At 49.9% G+C, this 17,950-nt stretch overlaps 1 protein-coding gene across 1 annotated transcript; it reads right to left on the reverse strand.

The window, feature by feature from the left end:
• Window positions 1–4,410: 4,410 nt before the first annotated feature.
• mafba (MAF bZIP transcription factor Ba) lies at window positions 4,411–8,774 on the reverse strand. Its single transcript, XM_076026092.1, has one exon. The coding sequence runs from the start codon at window positions 8,103–8,105 to the stop codon at window positions 6,720–6,722; it is 1,386 nt and encodes a 461-aa protein (XP_075882207.1). The 5' UTR covers window positions 8,106–8,774; the 3' UTR covers window positions 4,411–6,719.
• Between the last annotated feature and the right edge of the window lie 9,176 nt (window positions 8,775–17,950).

The raw sequence follows: 17,950 nt of genomic DNA on the forward strand, positions 1-17,950 counted from the left end.
TCCATCTCTTGTCCCTCCATCTCTCTGTCTCGCCATCTCCGTCTCTATGTCTCTCCATCTCCATCCCTCCATCCCTCCATCTCTCCATCTCTCCATCTCTGTCTCCATCCCTCCATCTCTCCATCTCCATCCTTCCATCTCTCCATCTCTGTCTCTCCATCCCTCTGATCAAACCTTTTAAACCTGGTCCACTGTCACTGCTGGGACCTCGCGATAAAGTCAAGTGTTTCCTGTTTCCTCTCTCTCTCTCTCTCTCTCTCTCTCTCTCTCTCTCTCTCTCTCTGTCGTTGTCCATCACACGCAGCCAAACACATATTTTCCGCAGTGAAGCGGCGCTGCAGCCTTGGCTGCTCTTTAATAACCCAGTTGATGTATCAGTGTGGGCGTCGCTCCGTCATCCCCTCGCTGATTTCCTGAGTGGAACCTTTTAAAGCTTCACAAAAGGCATTTCTTCCTCAGAAGCACTCGTGACACCACATTTATAGCGGAGGCAGCAGCTGGCAGCGACCCCAGAAGCAGCAGAGTTGCGTGTGTGTGTGTGTGTTCATGCACTTTTGCATGAGTTAGTGGGGCTGTGATCAGCAAGAAGAGCCAGTAGACTGATCCTGATCCTGGTCCTGGTCCTGGCCCCTCCACTGTGTGAACACTCACTGCTCCTTCAAACTCAATCAGGATGAAAACACACACACACACACACACACACACACACACACACACACACACACACACACACACACACACACACACACACACACAGACTCCTCCTCTGCTCCCAGTTCTGACCTGCTGTCACCGTCACCACTCAGACTGCTGTGGCTCTGATCTTCTACCTGAAGTCTGAAGGTGACAGCTTCTGCCAGCAGGACCGCGTGCTGAAGGTGTCCTGCAGGAAGTGGTTGGCCTGAGGCTCCACATGGTGACTCCTCGCCATCAAATCCCCCACAATCCTCTGCTTCACACAGCAGCCTAACAATCATTTCAACGCCTCTCCTCTGATTTCCTGTTCACACACATCGACAAGCACCTGAACCTCCACCTCAGGAGCTGCTTCCTCTGGAGGAGCAGGAGGAGGAGGTGCTATTAGGAGGAGGAGGTGCTATTAGGAGGAGGAGGTGCTAGACCTTGGCAGCGTGTCAGTGAACCACAAATCACACACACATGTTCTCCTCCTCCTCCTCCTTCACTGCCTAATGCACTGTAATCATCCTCATTACCCAATGAAACCCCACTGAACACGCAAACACTCCCCCCCCCAACACAGCAAGCCCCCCCCCCCCCCATTAGCTCCTCCAATGTATCTGCTTCCTCTAATCTGCTACAATCAGATCATCTCTTTAAAAGTGCTGCAGCTTAAATCCAATCTGCCTCAAACCCACACAAGACAGAGGTCAGTACCCAACACCGACCTGTAGTGGGCGCCACTCTGAGCTGCTGCTGCTGCTGCTGCTGCTGCTGCTGCTGCTGCTGCTGCTGCTGCACTCCATTCTGGACCTCCTTGTAAAGCAGTCTGTCTAACTTGATGTTTTTTTTCCTTCTATTTCTTCTCCCCCATGGTGTCTCTCTGGCCTCCAAACCTCTCCCAGATGTTGGCAGCAGGGAGCATCGTGGCCACGCCCAAGCAGAACATCTAAAAAAAGAGAAGACGCTGTAAAAGTGAAAAAGAAAATGCAGGAACGAGAGAGAGAGAGAGACAGACAGAGCGAGAGAGAGAGAGAGAGAGAGAGAGAGAGAGAGAGAGAGAGAGAGAGAGAGAGAGAGAGAGAGGATTGTGAGCATTAGAATTAGGGCGGAGGTGCAGGAGGAGGAGCAGAGGGGGAGGAGGAGCAGAGGGGGAGGGGGTGTTTGGACATGTACAAACAGTGATGACTGGAGGGCAAGACACACTCACACTCTGGTGTTGCAACACAACTTTTTTTCTCTCTCCTGCTCTCTCCAGTAGGAGCTTCATACTGGTGCTGGTTCCCAGTAGGAAGTCATACTGGTGCTGGTTCCCAGTAGGAACTTCATACTGGTGCTGGTTCCCAGTGGGAGGTCATACTGGTGCTGGTTCCCAGGAGGAGCTTCATACTGGTGCTGGTTCCTAGTAGGAGGTCATACTGGTGCTGGTTCCCAGTAGGAGGTCATACTGGTGCTGGTGGAAGCTATTTTCTCTGAAGCCAGTAGTTTTCAGCAGCTGCTAATGGAGCCTCGTAAAACATTCCCGTGTAGTTGAAAACCACAACTGCACGCCGGCTCTCACTGCTGCCCCTCCCTTGGCAGCTTTTACATTGAATAGCAGGAGCACGGAGCAGCAGCAGCAGAACTCTTGTCCTCCGCCAGCCTCAGTGTTTTTCTTCCCTCCACCTGCTAGACAGGAAGTAGCTCCGTCTCCAGCGTGTTGAAATGCACTTCCTGTTGCCAGTCAGACGTCAGAGGTCAGAGCAGCTAAATGCTTTTTATCTCCAGACACTCTGAGGGTAAGGAGGAGGAGAAGCACCCCCCCCCCCTTCCCTGGCACTGACTGTAAAGACGAGTGACCGTCCACCCCCCCCCCCCCAACCCCCCCCCCCCGCACTTTATTTATTAATGTATCCATTCAATTATTTACTTCACATCTCAGGGCGACAACAGAACAGAGATGATACAGCAGCAGCAGCAGCAGCAGCAGCAGCAGCAGCAGCAGCAGTGCTGTGTTGTGTGTGATTGGAGTTTGAAGGAGTTTGAGTAGTCGGGCCTGTGTAGTGTGTTGCTGCTGCTGCTGCTGCTGCTGCTCCTGCTGCTGCTGCTGCTGCGTCTCCTCCACTAAGCTGAACTCCGCTTTTTCTCCCACTTTTTCCCGCTGACTTTTTTCTCTTCCACTTCCTCTCCCTCTCCTTGTCTTCCTTTATGTTTTGTTCCACTCTGCCGCTTCTTTGTTGTTTGCAGATTGTCAAGTTTCTTCAATTTGAATCAAAAAATGGCTTTTTTCAGACCTTCCATCACTTGCTGAGATTTTAGTGGTGAGTGAAGGAGAAACTGTCCAGGTCAAAGGCGGCTCCTCCTCCTCCTCCTCCTCCTCCTCCTCTTCCTCTTCGTCCTCCACCTCCTTCTCAGTGAGTCCAGTTATGCATCAAACATGTGTGTTGAGTTCAGGAGTCGTGATGGAGCAGATCACACACACACACACACACACACACACACACACGCACACACACTGCTGCCTGTAACACTGGGAGTAGTTTAATATTCCACAGGAATCAATGAAATGTAAATGGATCAGTGGTGGATTTTAAAGGTGTGATATTTAATATTTACATTATGTGTCTCTAATAAAATGATGTAAAACTTTTTTTTCTGTCCAGGCCCAAAAAATCTGACCAACTTCCTGGTCGACACTTTATCTGAAATCATGCAGAGGCCGACTGTTTTTTAAAGGATTTAATTTAAATGCAGCTGGTTCACCCCAGTAGCACTCTGGGGTGGTGTGTGTGTGTGTGTGGTGGGGGGGCTCTCCCTGCTCTCCCTGCTGGCTCTGCTATACTGCTGCTGCTGCTGCTGCTGCGGTCCTTGAGGGCAGATAGGATTCTTGCAGTAGAATCCAGCATTCTGTCCGCTTCCTGTTCGCCTCCGTTCCGTGGAGATCGAAGGGCGATATTGTCCATTTATGTGCATAAATAGTCATTATTTTAATAATCTCTATTTTAAAGACATTCGTGGGATTTGCCTCCCAATGCTGCACTTCCAAAAAAATGAGAAAGACGTGAGTGTTGTGATTGCGGCGCATCTTGTCTCAGTGGACCCGAGACACTGGAGGTGTGTCGACACGCGGCATCATAAATTGTCTTTATGTCGCCCATAAAAACATCACACCGGCAGGCGCACACAGAGGCTTTTTATTTATTTGTAATTTCTGCGGGTCCGAGCTGCAGCAGTTTGACCAGCAGCAGGTGGAGCTGCAGCCGCTCACACTGAGCCGATCTCCGCCGTCCCCGCCGTGCATCGCTGAAGCAACGTGGCCTCAATGTAAATGTGAGGGTTTTTTTTTCTTTTCCGTCTCCTCCCGCGGCGCTGCAAGGTCAAAGATCCGCTGTCACCGGCGCTGCACTGTGACGGCGGGGCTCCTGCAGGGGTCAGCGGGCCGGCAGCGGCCGGCAGCGGGCCAGCAGCGGGTTGGAACCGCCGAGACACAACAGACTTCACATCAGTGCCGAGAATCAAAGCCTATAAGACTTGGAAAAAAAAGTCAAATAACTGTGTGAAGATGCGCTGAGCTGCAACATTTAAACACTCTTTGTGTGTTTGTGTGTGTGTGTGTGTGTGTGTGTGTGTGTGTGTGTGTGTGTGTGTGTGTGTGTGTGTGTGTGTGATTAATAACTGCACGTGCGGAAGAGACAGTCAAATAACGGATTATGTTCTGTATTCCGCGGAGTTTAGAAGGAAAAGTCTCACAGGTTCTTTTCGCCATTTCGATGACTTTAATAAGCAAAATAGGAAACAACTTCTTCCAAAAACAACCAAAAAATAAGACGAAACAGAAACCAGCCTGAATGGAACAGTTCAAATTGAAGTGTTTTTTTTTTTTTTTTTTTTTCATTTTAAACTATTATTCATATAAACAGGATTGAAAATTGATCCCCATCATAATAAAGTACATGGTGTCGATGAAAACAAAACAACAACCCGCTGCTGCAGTTTCACTTGATTTCAACACAGTTGAATCAGTAAGAAGAAAAATCAGAGCGCTAAATGCAACAATAGTTTCAGATGCAAGCACCATGCTTATTCGATATGATCCGACAGTTTGTTCATTTAAATCATGATTTAAAATAAAAACTTTGTTTGAACTATGCATCTGGCCAGCAGAACCAGAATCATCAAATAATAATAACAACAATAATAACAATAATAATAATAACAATAATAATAATAATAATACAAACAGACAAAACGTAAAAATGACAGAACAAAAATCTTGTTTTATTTTGACCAATAAGCGCAGCCGCTCCCTTTTTCACTGACCGGCAGAAAAAAATCAGGAAAACATAGATTTGAATTACAAGCTGTTGGTATTAAAAATGGCACGCGATCAATAACTACTGACACCAAGGCGATTTTTTTTTTTTTTTTTTTTTTATATATAAATTTCAAATTTTGTTGAAAGATATTTTAATCAGGCCGTGTTGAGGGGCCACAGGTGGCCGCTGATCACCGCTTTGACTTTGATATCGATCAAGAGAGAAAATCTATTTTCTGATTGAAGCCGCGACAATGATTCGCTATTGACTGGAATTAACTGGAATTAACTGGAATTGACTGGAATTGACTGTCATTTTAATTTTAGCCGCATTGAGTCTGCAAACCAAACAGCGCAATCTGCTACTAATAATAATATAGTGGCCTCCTCCTCCTCCTCCCCCTCCTCCTCCTCCCCCCCCTCCTCCTCTCTTCCTTCTTCTCTTCCTCTCCTCCGCTGTCCCTATTTTCTTTTTCTCAATAAAACCAACAACTGTACACTCAGGTCCCGCGCTGACTTATTATGAATGAATTATTACGGAGGTATAAGATGATAGTATGTCTTCCTGCAGGGAACTTCTGCGCAAATGTCAAAATGAAAACTTTTCTAATCAACGATCGCTGAGAAGTGCACTTGACACGCACACATTTTTGTTGTATTTAAAATGCAACCGAACGACAACAGAAAATGCACTTCTCGCTCAATAAACTCCGCGAACGACCAAGAATAAAATCATACGAAATAAATGAAATAATAATGATAAAAAAAAACACAACTGAAAGAAAGAAAGAAGTTCAGACCAGCCTCCTCAATCTTGTTGTGCGGTTTTGCGGTTGCATAATATTTACACCCCCCCTCCCCTCCCCCAGTCCTGCTGTTTCTCCCGCTGCATTATTATTTCTAGAGAACCAATAAACTAAGAAAAAAAACAAAGGGAAAACTATGGAGAAGCGCAGATCAACAACATGCTCTTAATATACACCAAGATGAAAAGTAGAAAATAGAAACCGTACATGTCCAGCATGCAGGATTAATATTTAATGCAGATATTTTTCTTTTTGTTTTTGCGTCGTTTTCTTTCAATATATATTCGAATATAACCAAGCAGGCAATAAACCAATGAGATGTTGCATTAAAAAAAAACCCTCCCCCTCCCACCCCACCCCTCCCCCGCGTGACGGGTTAGTAGAAGTTTTAATTTGCATAAAGTTCATAAAGTTCAGTCTTTTGGGGAGTTGAGTTATGAATTTTCCTTTGATTGCCAGAATCGATCGGAGCCTCGTCGGTTGAAGCCGCTGCTTGTTGCGTCACAATCACTTTGTTTAGTTTAGTTAGGGGAGGGGGGGGGGGGTTAAGGACACAGAATAAACCGCCACTGCTACTTACTGATGGACGCAAAGCGGCGACATCAACACTTGAAGCTTCCAAAAGGAAAAGTGGCGCCGCCGGATCCTGTCGGTGCTTTATTGTCTGTCCGTCCCTCTGTCCGTCCCTCTGTCTGTCCCTCTGTCTGTCCGTCAGAGGTGCTGCGGTGCTCAGCGGGACAGATGTGACAATGTGACGGTAGAAGGGTTGTTGTGTAGTTGTTGTGAAGTTGTTGTGGGCCATGTTAGTCTCATCAGGATGGTGGTGGGTCTGGTAGTGTGTGTGTGTGTGTGTGTGTGTGTGTGTGTGTGTGTGTGTGTGTGTGTGTGTGTGTGTGTGTGTGTGTGTGTGTTGGCGGGTCACCACCACCAGGACCTGCGGCTCACATGAAGAACTCTGGCGATGACGGGTCGTCGCTCGTGGAGCCCGCCTCGCGGAAGCCGGCCCCCCCGGCCCTGCCGGCCCTTCCGGCCCTTCCGCCGCCGCCGCCGCCGCCGACGACCCCTGACCCCGTCAGCTTCTCGCACTTGAGCTTGTAGGCGTCCCGCTCGCGCGCCAGCCGTCCGATCTCGGCCTTGAGCTGCTCCACCTGGTTGATGAGCTGCGTCTTCTCGTTCTCCAGCACGTGCTTCTGCTGCACGCGCTTGAAGCGGCAGGACTGCGCGTACCCGCGGTTCTTCAGGGTTCGGCGCTTCTGCTTGAGGCGGATCACCTCGTCTTTGGTGAAGCCGCGCAGGTGCCGGTTCAGCTCGCGCACCGACATGGACACCAGCTGGTCGTCCGAGAAGCGCTCGTCCACGCTCAGCGCGCCCCCGCCGTGGTGGCCGGCCGGGCCTAGGTGGCCGTGCGCGTGGTGGTGGTGGTGGTGGTGTCGGTGGAGGTGCAGCGACTGCTGGTGGTCCTCCGGGGACACCGGGCCCGGACTGTCCGGCTCCTGGCTGAGGTGGTGGGGGTGTTGGTGGTGGCCGGGAACTCCCGGGTGGGCGGCCAACTCGTCGGGTGCGTGGTGCGGGAGTGTCCCGGCGAAGTGATGGTGGTGCTGCTGGCCGTGGTGGTGGTGGTGGTGGTGGGGATGCGGGTGGTGCGGGCCCCGGTAGCCCTCGAAGGCGCCTGGCAGCTGCTGCTGCTGCTGCTGCTGCGGCTGCAGGTGCGGGGGCGGCGGGTGTCCGTGTCCCGAGGCTCCGATCAGGGCCTCCACCGCGTCCTCCGGGCTCAGACTTAGAGTCTGCGGGTCCATCTGCTGCTGCTGCTGCTGCTGCTGTTGCTGCTGTTGCTGCTGCTGCTGCTGCTGCTGCTGCTGCTGCTGCTGGTACTGGTGGCTGCTCGGCATCCAGTACAGCTCCTCCAGGTGGTTCTTGTGCTCGGCGGGGCTGAAGCTGGGCGACGAGGGCACCGAGCTGCAGGGCGTGCTGATGGGCGTGGAGGACACGGAGCCCTGGCCGGGCGGCTGCAGGCGGGTGCAGTGCCGCCCGCCGCCGGGCCGCTCCAGGCCGCCGGACAAGCCCTCCTTCTTCACGTCGAACTTCATGAGGTCGAAGTCGTTGACGTACTCCAGCGCCAGCGGGCTGCTGGGCAGCTCGGCGGCCGACATGCTCATCTCGGCGGAGCTCATGTCGCCCTCGCGACTCTTGTGCAGGTGCGCGAAGGTGCTCGCGAGCGTCGCGAGGACCGACTTGTTAATCAGCCGCGTCTCTTCTTTCATGCAGTGGTTGCTGCTGCTATGGCTCCTCCACCGCTGCTGCTGCGCTGCGCTGACTGGCTGGAGCATGAACCGACTGGCGCTGGGTCGGAGGCGGAGGAGGTGGAGGAGGAGGAGGAGGAGGAGGAGCAGAAGTCGCGCAAGAAAAAAAAAACTTTCAGAGCGAAGCTGTGCACACGGTTTGCGTCATAGCCCCACTTCTGCTGGGACGATCAGGCCGAGAGAGAGAGAGAGAGAGAGAGAGAGAGAGAGAGAGAGAGAGAAAAAGAGAAAGAGAGAGAGAGAGAGCGCGCGCAGCGCCGCTCAGTGCAAAAGTGAAAAGAAAAAGGAAAAAATTAAAAACATCGGTTCCCTCTTCAGCAGGAGTTTGTTTTTACTCGCGGAAAAAAACGCATAAATGATCAGAGAGGAAAATACCACGTTCGGTTCGGTTCGGTTCGGTTCGCTGACGGGCTCCAGTCCTCGTTGCAGCTTCTTGCTCGATAGTCCCGCTTGTTGTTTTTCTCCAGGAAAAGAAGAGCAGCGGATAAAAGAAAAAGACAAAACCAGCACAGTCAGCAGGACGTCGGGTTGTTTCTTCCTTTGACCGAGGAGAAGAAGAAGAAAGAGGAAGAGAAGAAGAAAGAGGAGGAGGAGGAGAAGCAGCAGCAGTTTTTCCAGCTCTGCACCGCAGAGATTCACCGCTCCGCCTGCCGCTCCGTCCCGCTCGGTTCTCTCCAGCAGGACTCACTGCGCTCACACCCGGACACCTTTATTCTTTATAGGGCCGTGACGTCACCGGGGGAGGGCTGGACCCGGAGCGCGCGGCTCTCCAATGAGAGGGCGGCGCTCAACACAGAGGAGGAGGAGGAGAGAGAGGGAGGAGAGAGGAGGAGAGAGGAGGAGGTCCAGGTCCTGACGGCCACAGACAGTCAGCTGACCGACTTCCCTAAAAGCAGGGGGGGGGGGGGTGTCGGACCCCTCCTCCTCTGCTCCCCCCCTCTCTCAGTGGTCAGTCAGTGTGATTGGCAGCAATGGGCCAGATAGAAACGTGGTTCTGATGACCCAATAACCACTAACTGCTCGCTGACTCCTTCAACTTCCCCTCTTTGAAATGTGATTTTTATTTTTATTATTATTTTAGTTCTGATCTCTTTGAGAGAATCCGCCAGTCAGTCGCTCTCGTGCCGCTTTCATGATCTCACGAATGTAGATCATCACTGAGCCTGGCGGTGCTTCTGGTTCTGAACACTAGTGGTTCTGGTTCAACTCATCCAACTCACCCCAACTGCTGCAGTGGAGGATAAAGCTCAACGTCTGTCAGGACCCCCCCCCCCCCCCGCCCCCTCCCATGACACACACACACACACACACACACACACACACACACACACATTATTTGGAGGTAAATTGACCTGTTGACCTTTACCTTCAATGTGGATTGAATTGTGTGGTTGTTGTTGGTGTCGTGACGTCACCACGGGCTGTTGGCTGTGTTTTCCCTGATTGAAGCTGCTTGGACTCCGCTGAAAGACAGTTTATTAACAGATGACCGCGCCAGAAGCAGCAGCAGCAGCATGAACAGAGGCTCAAGGCTGCCCCCCTGCGTCGACTGAGCGCACGGCTGCTGCACGAGGCGCTGCGAGCAGCAGCAGCAGCAGCTTCAGTTCTTTTTATTATTTGTCGCTGATTTTCAAGGACCAACTGCTGCTGCAACAACAATAACAGTGAGACTGACACTATTGGTGACGTCACATCACTCCGGATGCTTCTCTTTGATTTCTATTTTCATTTTAATTGGCTGTCCTAAAATAACAAGCACGGCCTCGTGCAAGCGCGCGAAACAACACAAGCAAAAAAAAAAAAAGGAACCGCTTGTCAATGAGTCAGTTGTGATGATCGATCATCATCTCTGTTGGAGTTCAGCCGATCAGCCTATTGATCCTGATCACATCCCATAATGAAGGACTTTATTTGCTGCCTTTAAATTGTTTATCAGCTTTGAGCTGCGCAGCTGTGACACCAGGGACCGCGTGCGGCACCACGTCATCAGCTTCCTCCTCGTTCACACGTTATGAACAGAGAGGATCATCATCTCCAAAATCCATCTTTGATCTGTAGAATCGCTGCTAGTTTCAACCCACGCTCTTTATGACGTTCAATCACCAAGCTCGCGCTGTTTATAAAGAACCAAATTTAAAAAATCATCAGCAGGTTTCAAACATTCGATTGAGAGCAAGAAAAAAAAATAGAGAAATTATGCTGCTATTATTGAAAAATAATAACAAGTATTAGTATTATTATTATCATTATCATTATTATTATTATTATTATTATTATTATTATTATTATTATTATTATTATTATTATTATTATTTCACAAATATTGTTGTAAAATAGCCGACAGTTTTTTACATCCAACCGAACCCCATAATCCTAATAATCCTACCACTTATTGTAAACCTTCTAACCTCACATCTATTACTATCTATTAGCACATCACACACACACACACACACACACACACACACACACACACACGCACACACACACACACACACACACACAGACATACCTTATCTTCGGATCGTAGAGCGCTATGATAATAATAATAATAATAATAATAATAATAATAATAATAATAATAATAATAATAGTAATAAATCATGTTGGCTACGCAAATAGAAAAGTGCGCGCAGCTCCAGTTTACTTCACTGTCTTTGTCTCTCTTTGAAACGCGCTCCAACTTTGAGAAGCGCCCCGAGTGAGTCGTGCTTGCCGAGCCGAGCCCTGAAGTGCCGAGCCGAGCCGCGCCGAGCCGCGCCGAGCCGCGCCCTCTGGCTGGCAGGCTGGAGAGGCCGAGCCTCCTGCAGCTCCATTAGCGGTCTGATGCTTCAGTCCAGGCCGATGGATCCAGCGCTGCTGTTGCTGCTGCTGCTGCTGCTGCTGCTGCTGCTGATAACAGGCTGTAATGGAGACAGGACATGTAGAAAAGCTCCGTGTCAGCAGCAGCAGCAGCAGCAGCAGCAGCAGCATCGCTGGTTAATGATCTATGAAGTGATCGGTGCTTATGGAGGCGAGCGGTAGAAAGTGTCGATGCTGCTTTATTCTGCACTAATGACTCTCAGTGCCACTCACTCCTGCAGAGTTTTATCAGTGAATCTCACCAATCAAAACCTTTAAAACGCGGCCACGGAGGCTGCAGCGGCTGCAGCGGCTCCCCACAGCATCATCTCACACCTGCTGCTGCTGCTGCACCGAGGAGGCCCGCAGGAGACGCGGCTGATTGGATGATACTTTGCGTCGCTCCGGGACTGAACCTGGTGTCCGGTCCGGAGGCCGAGCCGAGCCGAGCCGAGTCGGGTCGGACTGCTGGATGCCACATTCGGTCTGCATGACGACAGAGTGACGTGAAGGATTTTTTTTTTTCGTTCAAAAACTAAAACAAAACTAAACCCCCGACAGCAGCGGCAGGATGGAGGTGAACTGGAGGCTCGCGCAGAATGACTTCAACCCGCTGCTGCACCGTCACTCCTGGGGAGGAAGCCGAGCTGGGAGGCCTCTGACTGGGGAGACAGCGAGGAGGGAGAGACGGAGGGATGGAGAGACGGAGGGATGGAGGGATGGAGGGACGGAGGGACGGAGCTTTTATGACTTAACACTCGGAGGAGGAAAAGATGCGGAGTTGATGCGATTCTGTCTTCAACATCTGAAAGTTCTGCTGCACTTGAAAATGATTTTAATACGCAGAATAATTCTCATTTAAATTTAATCGACGATTAATTTAATTCAATCAACATGCGCTGAAATCGACGAGCCCTCGCGCCAAATCAAACGGCAACATTAATTCCGCGCGATTCACTGGAACGATTGACGGTGGCGCAAAACTGCGAGTTGATTTTTTATTTAAAATAATCAGAAATGTCGAAAAATGTCGCGAGAATTTTTTAAATAAACACAGATGTTTAAAACAAAAATGTATTCACGCTTTATTAAATTAGCGCTTCAACTAGACCAATGTAATAATAATAATAATAATAATAATAATAATAATAATAATAATGTCTCGGCAGTGAGAAATCCCGCGCTTTTCTACTCTTGCTTCCTAAAAAACAAGATGACTTTAATTATACATCCGCTGCTCCTGCAGCGCCACTTATCCGCGGCTCCGTTTACAACGTCCAGTTACTCAGGCGTCCTTGTTTACTCCAGACTGATCGATCATCTCGATCATCTCTGTGAAAACATCTATTATTGATGATTATTAAGACGACGCGTCGTCTGAGCAAACGGTCCATCCATTGAGTGGAGGAGGAGTTTTCTCTCCTCCCTCCTTCAGGAGAACAGGAAGAGGTGAGATAAGTGGAAACTCTGCCATTAATCCATTAATACCAAAAACTATCGATTGATTGATTGATCTCTAAGCACCAATTGGATGTATTAAAAACAAAAAAAAACAAAAAAAAAAACAAAACACACACACACTTTGGGAGCTTTTGTTTGTCTTCCTCGGCTCCTGTCGTCATTATTCTTTCGTTCATTGAACCCGAGCGAAGGAGACGGTCCTCTGTGTGTGTGTGTGTGTGTGTGTGTGTGTGTGTGTGTGTGTGTGTGTGTGTGTGTGTGTGTGAGAGAGAGAGAGAAAGGGAGAGAGAGAGAGAGAGAGAGAGAGAGAGAGAGTGGGGGAGAGAGCTTCCAAGGAAAGAAATTAGAGCTTATTTCTTGTGACAGGGCGCCTCTGGTGGCGTGTTGCCTCACTGCACGTATTTGGATTGGATGAGCCTCATAGGTGTCTTCTTCTTCTTCTTCTTCTTCTTCTTCTTCTTCTTCTTCTTCTTCTTCTTCTTCTTCTTCTTCTTCTTCGACCCTCACATCAGCCTCTGTCACCCAGCAGCAGCAGCAGCAGCAGCAGCAGCAGCAGCAGCAGCAGCTGGCTGTAAATACACATGAAACAAAAGGTGGCGCTGCAGAGTGTTGGCTGTAAGGGGCCAAAGAGGAAACTATCAATCTGGGTTTTTGCTGCGGCCATTTCATTAATGTACATTGCAAAGCTGTGCTGCCATTCTGGCTGCCCTCCAGCTGCCTGGGGGGGGGGGCAACATTGAAGTTTGAAGAACTTTATTTGTTCTCCTGCTGCATGTGCAGTGGCTGATGCTGAACTAGAGAAGCTGCAACATTCCAGTGTACAAACACAAGGGGGGTGGGCAAACTACGTCAATGTGTCTGCAATATAGCACAACTACAACTATGCAGTCCGTTAAGATTTTTAATCTGTCCCTTCAACCCAACTTGAAGAAATGATATCAACAGTCAGTCATCAAACAGCTGCACTTCCTCCATGGTTGCAGTGTTTCCACAGTCATTTCAACAAAGAGCTCAACACCCTGGTGGTTCTGGAAAGTTCTAGTTGGTTCTAAGAGTTAAACACCCTGGTGGTTCTGGAAGGTTCTAGTTGGTTCTAAGAGTTAACCACCCTGGTGGTTCTGGATGGTTCTAGTTGGTTCTAAGAGCTAAGAGCTAAACACCCTGGTGGTTCTGGATGGTTCTGGGTGGTTCTAAGAACTAAACACCCTGGTGGTTCTGGATGGTACTGGATGGTTCTAAGAGCTAAACACCCTGGTGGTTCTGGATGGTTCTAGTTGGTTCTAAGAGCTAAACACCCTGGTGGTTCTGGATGGTCCTGGATGGTTCTAAGAGCTAAACACCGTGGTGGTTCTGGGTGGTTCTGGGTGGTTCTAAGAACTAAACACCCTGGTGGGGCTTCAAAGACTCTGACTTGGTTGCAACTTTGCTTCATTTTCCATTGACATTCCAGCAACATGTTTCCTCCATGATATCCCAGGATAGATTGTTTCCTCCACCAAAACTGACTGCTCCTCATGGAGGCCTGGCTGCTCCTCATGGAGGCCTGACTGCTCCTCATGGAGGCCTGGCTGCTCCTCATGGAGGCCTGACTGCTCCTCATGGAGGCCTGGCTGCTCCTTCAGAGCTGCTCCTCATTAAACTGCTGCTGATACATGATGGACTTTTCCTGACTGGTTGGGTTTTGGTGTGAAGAGGCCTTCAGCAGCTCCAGCCAAAGTCTTGGAGGACTTGATTTTGTTTTATGGTGAGGGTCAGTTTGAATCTCTGCTCACTGATTGGCTGAGAGCTCGCAGCTCACTGCCTGCTTTTATGTCCCTTGTGAAAGTGTGAGAGGCTGATTGATCTGCATGTGGGAGGCAAAATCACCTCCCTCCTCGTAGACCTCCTCCTCCTCTCCTGCCTCCTCCTCCTCCTCCTCTGCCTCCTCCTCCTTCTCCTGCTCCTCCTCCTCCTCTGCCTCCCCCTCCTCCTTTGCCTCCTCCTCCTCTGCCTCCTCCTCTTCATCCACCTCCTCATCCACCTCCTCCTCCTCCTCCTCCTCTACCTCCTCCGCCTCCAGTCTGACTTTGTACCAGAACATCATTTCATCCTCTACCCTTCACTCTCTTCCGCATTCCATTTGTTCCTCCTCCTCCTCCTCCTCATCCACCTCCTCCTCCACCTCCTCCTCCTCCTCCTCCTCCTCCTCCTCCACCTCCTCCGCCTCCATTCTGACTTTGTACCTGAGCATCATGTCATCCAACATCTTTACCCTTCACTCTCTTCCGCATTCCATTTGTTCCTCCTCCTCCTCCTCCTCCTCCTCCTCCTCTCCATCGTCTGCTGCCCCTCCGTCGCCGGGTGACCCCTCAGCTGGGCGGCTCCATCAGGCGTCTCCTCCGGCCGTGGCCCGGCCCACCCCGGGTCATTTATCATGGGCAGGGGGGGTCTGGAGGGTCGGGGGGTCGGTTGGGGTGGTGGTGGGGGGGCAGCCCCTGGGCCTGCAGGCCCCTGTCAGCCCCTGCAATCGGCTCTTTGTGGCTCGCAGCAAACAAGTGTCGGATCAGCAAAAGTCTATTAAAGCCTGCTGGGCCTTTTCTCAGCCGCTGCAGCCAATTGGCTGCGGGTCAGCGAGCCGCTGCTGCGCTGCTGCGCTGCTCCGCTGCTCTTTGTGTCGCCGCTGCTCGCTGACACAGATCCCCACAAGATTAATGATTTTTAGCAGCCGCTCGCCTCTCTTTCTCTCCTCCTCTCCCCTTCCCTTCCTTCCTTTTTTCCCAACTCGCTGCCTTTCTTTTTGGCCTTTTTATCCTGTTTCTTGTCAAAGAATCCGACTGTCACGTGATGTGACTGTCTTTTCCCTTTCATACTCTGTAAATATTTTATTTCTTTTTAATTCATATAATTTTCCTTCTTTTCTTCTTTCTGTCCTGCACTGCCATTTGATTTCACACTCTTCTCTTTTCTCGCTCCTCGTCTGCTGCTCCTCCCTTTCACCCTTTCACCCGTTTGCCTTTTCACTTCCTTCATCATCCCTCCATCCATGCATTTACTTGTATTTATTTTTAGATGTCCCTGACTGTAGAGGCGTTGTTGCAGTTGTTGGTTTCAGATGTGAGACGCTGTAGCGGAGCCGAGTCGTCCTCTCCTGCTGCTGCGGCTCCCTGGAGGCTCCCAGTAATTTGAAATGTTCCCGCTGCCTTCACGACCTCCACGTTGCTCCGTCTCCTCAGTGTTGTTTCCAGTAATTACTACAGGTTAAGTGCTCGTCCCGGAGCCAGCGGAGCCAGCGGAGCCCAGCGGAGCCCGGCGGAGCCCGGCGGAGTGCGGCTGAGGCAGCTCCATCCCTCACCTGGGACTTGACTCAGCACACATCAGGTCATCCGGCCATTTGTCCGACCACCGGACCACACCCGGCCCACTTTAAACCCACAGGACAAGAACAATTACCAAGGAGCCGTGTTCACTTACATCACCTCGTGTAATGGTTGTTTTATTTACTGGCTGCTGCAGCAGGAGGAGGAGGAGTAGGAGGAGGAGGTAGAAGGAGGAAGAGGAGGAGGAGGAGGGGTTGCTCCCTTCTGTCTGGACGAGTGCAGTCTCCCACTGATATGTTTCACCATTTCAAGTCCACCAGCACTTTGTATGTCCATTTGCAGAGGACAGTGCTTCACTTCCCTGCTGCATTAACACGCAGAAGGAATCCAAGCAGCCGTGTTGTGAGGTTCACGCGCTGCACTTTTCTCCACCTCTTCCTCATTAAACACCGACATCACTGTACAGCTGAGTGTCACGCACTTTTATTTGAAGAGAGCTTCAAAATTAGGACAAAAAATCTTCACTGCCTCCTGGTGGTGGACTGCGGCAGTGCAGGTTTTCCATTGTTCGTGCAGTGATGTGAGGAAAGACACCAGAAATGCATAACGGGACGGTGCGCTGTTCTGTTGTGTGTGTGTGTGTGTGTGTGTGTGTGTGTGTGTGTGTGTGTGTGTGTGTGTGTGTGTGTGTGTGTGTGTGTGCATAGGAAAGAGGAGGATGTTAGAGGTTGTTGGTCTCCCCATGTTTGTGAGTAATGATTCAGACTGCCAGTGTGGTGCTGTCACCCATCTATAACCATTTACACACTCTCACACACTCACACACACACACACACACACACACACACACACACACACACACACACACACACACACACTCACACTCACACTCCCCAGGTTATTCATTCAGCAGAGTCTCCCACCCTCCCTTCATTAGGAGACTAAGGCTGGAACTTCTTCTTCTTCTTCTTCTTCTTCTTCTTCTTCTTCTTCTCCTTCTTCTCCTTCTTCTTCTTCTTCTGGTTTTTTGATTGGGCCTGGTTCTCTTTGTTTGCCGCCTCCCTCCTCATCCTCCCCCTCTTCGCCCATTCCTTCGTCTTTACTCTCAATCTGCCGCTCTTCCCTGGGCCTCGTTCTCTCGTCCGTCTTGTCTTGTCCTCCTCCTTCGTGGAAACCTCCTCTTCTCCCGCTGACAACCCATTGTTCTACAAGAGGAAACGCCGGGAGAAAATCAACCCCTGCTCATTTTCAATTTGTTTTTTTGTTTTTTTTCTTTTCTTTTTGGCCATTTTTGTGTGTGTATATAAAAAGCCTGATCTGAGGCTGCCAGGCCTCAGAGTCAAAGAAGCTCAAAGTGTCAGAAAATGATTCAGAAGTCCAACAGTTCCCTGAAAATCTCTCTGTGAGCTCGGCTGTCCTGCCTTCCAATAATAGTCTGTGAAATAAAACATGGCATCATACGTATGAGGAAGAGTCATTTGAATATTAATGATGTTGCCATCCTCTCGACAACAATCCAGTTGAAGTTCATCCAAAGAATCTGCATCAATCTCGGCAAATCAATGCCAACAATCATCTCAGATTAAAAACACATTTTTTAGCTCCTCCCTCTTTTCTTTCTTTCCAGGCTGCTGGTTGAAATGTATGAGGACCAATTAGACCGCATCATGTGACCACTGCACAACTGCAGATTATTGTTCACCCCACCCCCCCTGCCCCCCCACCTACACTGTGCCACCCCTTCCCCCACCCAAAACAATGTGTTTCTTCATTTTATTATCAGGAATGGCATGTTTGTGATCCTCGTCCCTGTGTGTGTGTGTGTGTGTGTGTGTGTGTGTGTGTGTGTGTGTGTGTGTGTGTGCATGCGTTTGTGCGTGTGTGCGTGTATGTGTGTGTGTAGCCACATGCGTTTGGAGGTGGGGGTTTGTATGTACAGGAAGAGAGCCTGTAAATAAATGTGTTTGGGGATCGGGGTGGTGTGTGTGTGTGTGTGTGTGTGTGTGTGTGTGTGTGTGTGTGTGTGTGTGTGTGTTGGGAGGATGAAATATGGTCCCTGCGATGTGGAGCAATGTGAAAAAGTCGGCAACGCCAGGGAATAACAAATCTCCTGATGTCGCCGGCCGCAAAATAAATACACTCCCCAGTGTGAGTCATCCATCTGCACTGAGATGCCCCCCCACCCCCCACCATGCACACACACACACACACACACACACACACACACACACACACACACAGCTGTATTTATTAACATATTTATTTATTTGTTTG

The sequence above is a fragment of the Nelusetta ayraudi genome, unplaced genomic scaffold, assembly GCF_046127955.1.
Source record: "Nelusetta ayraudi isolate G7.1 ecotype Tasmania unplaced genomic scaffold, CSIRO-AGI_Nayr_v1 ptg000019l, whole genome shotgun sequence".
Taxonomy (NCBI): domain Eukaryota; kingdom Metazoa; phylum Chordata; class Actinopteri; order Tetraodontiformes; family Monacanthidae; genus Nelusetta; species Nelusetta ayraudi.